At 43.9% G+C, this 2,081-nt stretch overlaps 1 protein-coding gene across 1 annotated transcript; it reads left to right on the top strand.

The window, feature by feature from the left end:
- Positions 1-1,630: 1,630 nt before the first annotated feature.
- LOC118745579 lies at positions 1,631-2,081 on the top strand (the record flags this gene model as incomplete). The annotated part of the gene is given in 1 exon segment (XM_036479068.1): positions 1,631-2,081. A coding segment is annotated over 1 exon segment (445 nt), but the record flags the coding sequence as incomplete, so codon positions are not given.

Genomic DNA, 2,081 nt, shown 5'->3' with positions numbered 1-2,081 from the left:
CTTCGTGAGGACACCTATTCACACGCACACCCTCACACTGCGCTACACGTTGTCCACTACCTGAATTCCACTGCTTCCGCTACAATGTTGCCAATGCCTCAGAAACATCATGGCCGCCGTATATACATGAATGCATGTATCTGCCACACTTCCTCTTAGGCAAGCGCTGCCGCTACAAGGTCCAACAAACCGTGAAGAAGTTCGTGCATACATGGGGCTCGTGAACTATTATGGCAGATTCGTTAAAAACTTAAGCGACATAGTTCACCCGAGCAATAGATTGCTGCAAGACAAAGTGACTTGGTCATTCGACAAAAAGTGCAAAGTGGCGTTCGAGGAAATAAAAAAGCAAATGCAATCAAACGTAATTCTTGCCCACTACGATTCAAAGTTGCCGATCACGTTAGCTGTGGATGCTAGCCCAATCGGGGTAGGGGCGATCCTTAGCCACATGTATGAAGATGGCACTGAGAGACCGATTCAGTTCGCGTCACAGACTTTAAGCAAAGTGCAACAACGCTATTCGCAGCTCGACAAAGAGGCATACGCAATTATTTTCGGAATACGTAAGTTTTACCAATATTTATATGGAAGACAATTTACGCTCGTTACAGATAATCGGGCGATATCACAAATATTTTCACCTGGTAGAGGCATACCGATAAACTCAGCAACTCGTATGCGCGTTATATTTGGAACAGTTTGACTACAAAATCAAATGCAAGCGTTCGAAAGAGAATGGGAACGCAGATGCTCTTTCGCGCTTACCCAATGCAGCCACATACGAACAGGTGGAAGAAGTTTATGTGGTGGAAGAAGAGTTGTTCGAAAATTTGCCGGTAACGGTAGCGGAACTTCAGCGTGAAACGACAGCGGACGAAACAATAAGACGACTTTATGAGGGTTTGAAGTATGGCAGAAAGTGCGAGGCAAAAGATCGATTTGGCATCGAACAACACGAATTTACTTTACATAATGACTGTATACTGAGGGGAGTGCGCGTATACATTCCAAATAATCTACGACAAAGAGTACTGGACGAATTGCACACGGCTCATTTCGGTGTGGTCAGAATCAAAAGTTTGGCCAGAGCCTACGTATGGTGGTATCAAATGCATAAGGACATCGAGAATGTGGTGCAAAAGTGCATTGCATGCCAAGTCACCCGACCAGACCCTAAAAGAACAATGCCAGTACACAGTTGGAAAACACCCGGAAAAGTTTTTGAACGAGTACACATAGATTATGCCGGTCCGGTAATGGGTAAATATTTGTTTATTTTAATTGACGCATTTAGCAAATGGCCGGAAGTTCATTTAACTTCCACCGAAACAACGGTTGAAAAATGTCGTGAGATATTTGCGCAGTTTGGTGTACCAAATGTCTTGGTAAGTGATCACGGAAGACAGTTCAACTCGACCGAATTTCAAAAATTTTTGAAGGAAAATGGAGTCATCCATAAGCAAGGAGCACCGTATCACCCAGCAACAAACGGTCAAGCAGAACGTTATGTACAAACGATTAAGAATAACTTATCGCAGCAAATTGCACACCAGAATCGCTGAAAAGCGAGCTTTCAAAGATACTTATAGCTTACAGGCGAACCATTCACCCAGTAACTAACAAATCGCCATCGATGCTTATGCTAGGGCGGCAAATACAAACACGTTTGGATTTACTTTTGCCGCAAAATGGTCAAGCGGAATTCGGTAAGACACTACCAACAAAGAGGATTGACATAGGGGAAAGAGTAGCAGTACGCGATTACCTGTCAAAGCCCAAATGGAAATTTGGAGTAGTTGAGGCAAATAAAGGCGATTTGCATTATAGTGTCAGACGTCGAAAATGGACGAGACATATCGACCAAATGCGAAGATCAAGAGTATCAATCGACGATACGCCGGAAGATTCTTCTAAAGCAACAGGAATGCTAGCGGGAGGTCCAGTTAGCGAACAAATGGGAAGAGCTCAGAATCATTCATTATCGTCACATCAGACTCCAGATGCGGTCACAAATCACTCATCGCAATCATCATCTCAACCACATCAACCTGTCGAGGCACCACCTGAAGAAACACTTC

Source organism: Rhagoletis pomonella, unplaced genomic scaffold, assembly GCF_013731165.1.
Source record: "Rhagoletis pomonella isolate Grant_MI unplaced genomic scaffold, Rhpom_1.0 Rhpom_scaffold_00009, whole genome shotgun sequence".
Taxonomy (NCBI): Eukaryota; Metazoa; Arthropoda; class Insecta; order Diptera; family Tephritidae; genus Rhagoletis; species Rhagoletis pomonella.
Note: the sequence above shows the minus strand (reverse complement) of the source record. Positions and strands in the feature narration are given on the sequence as shown.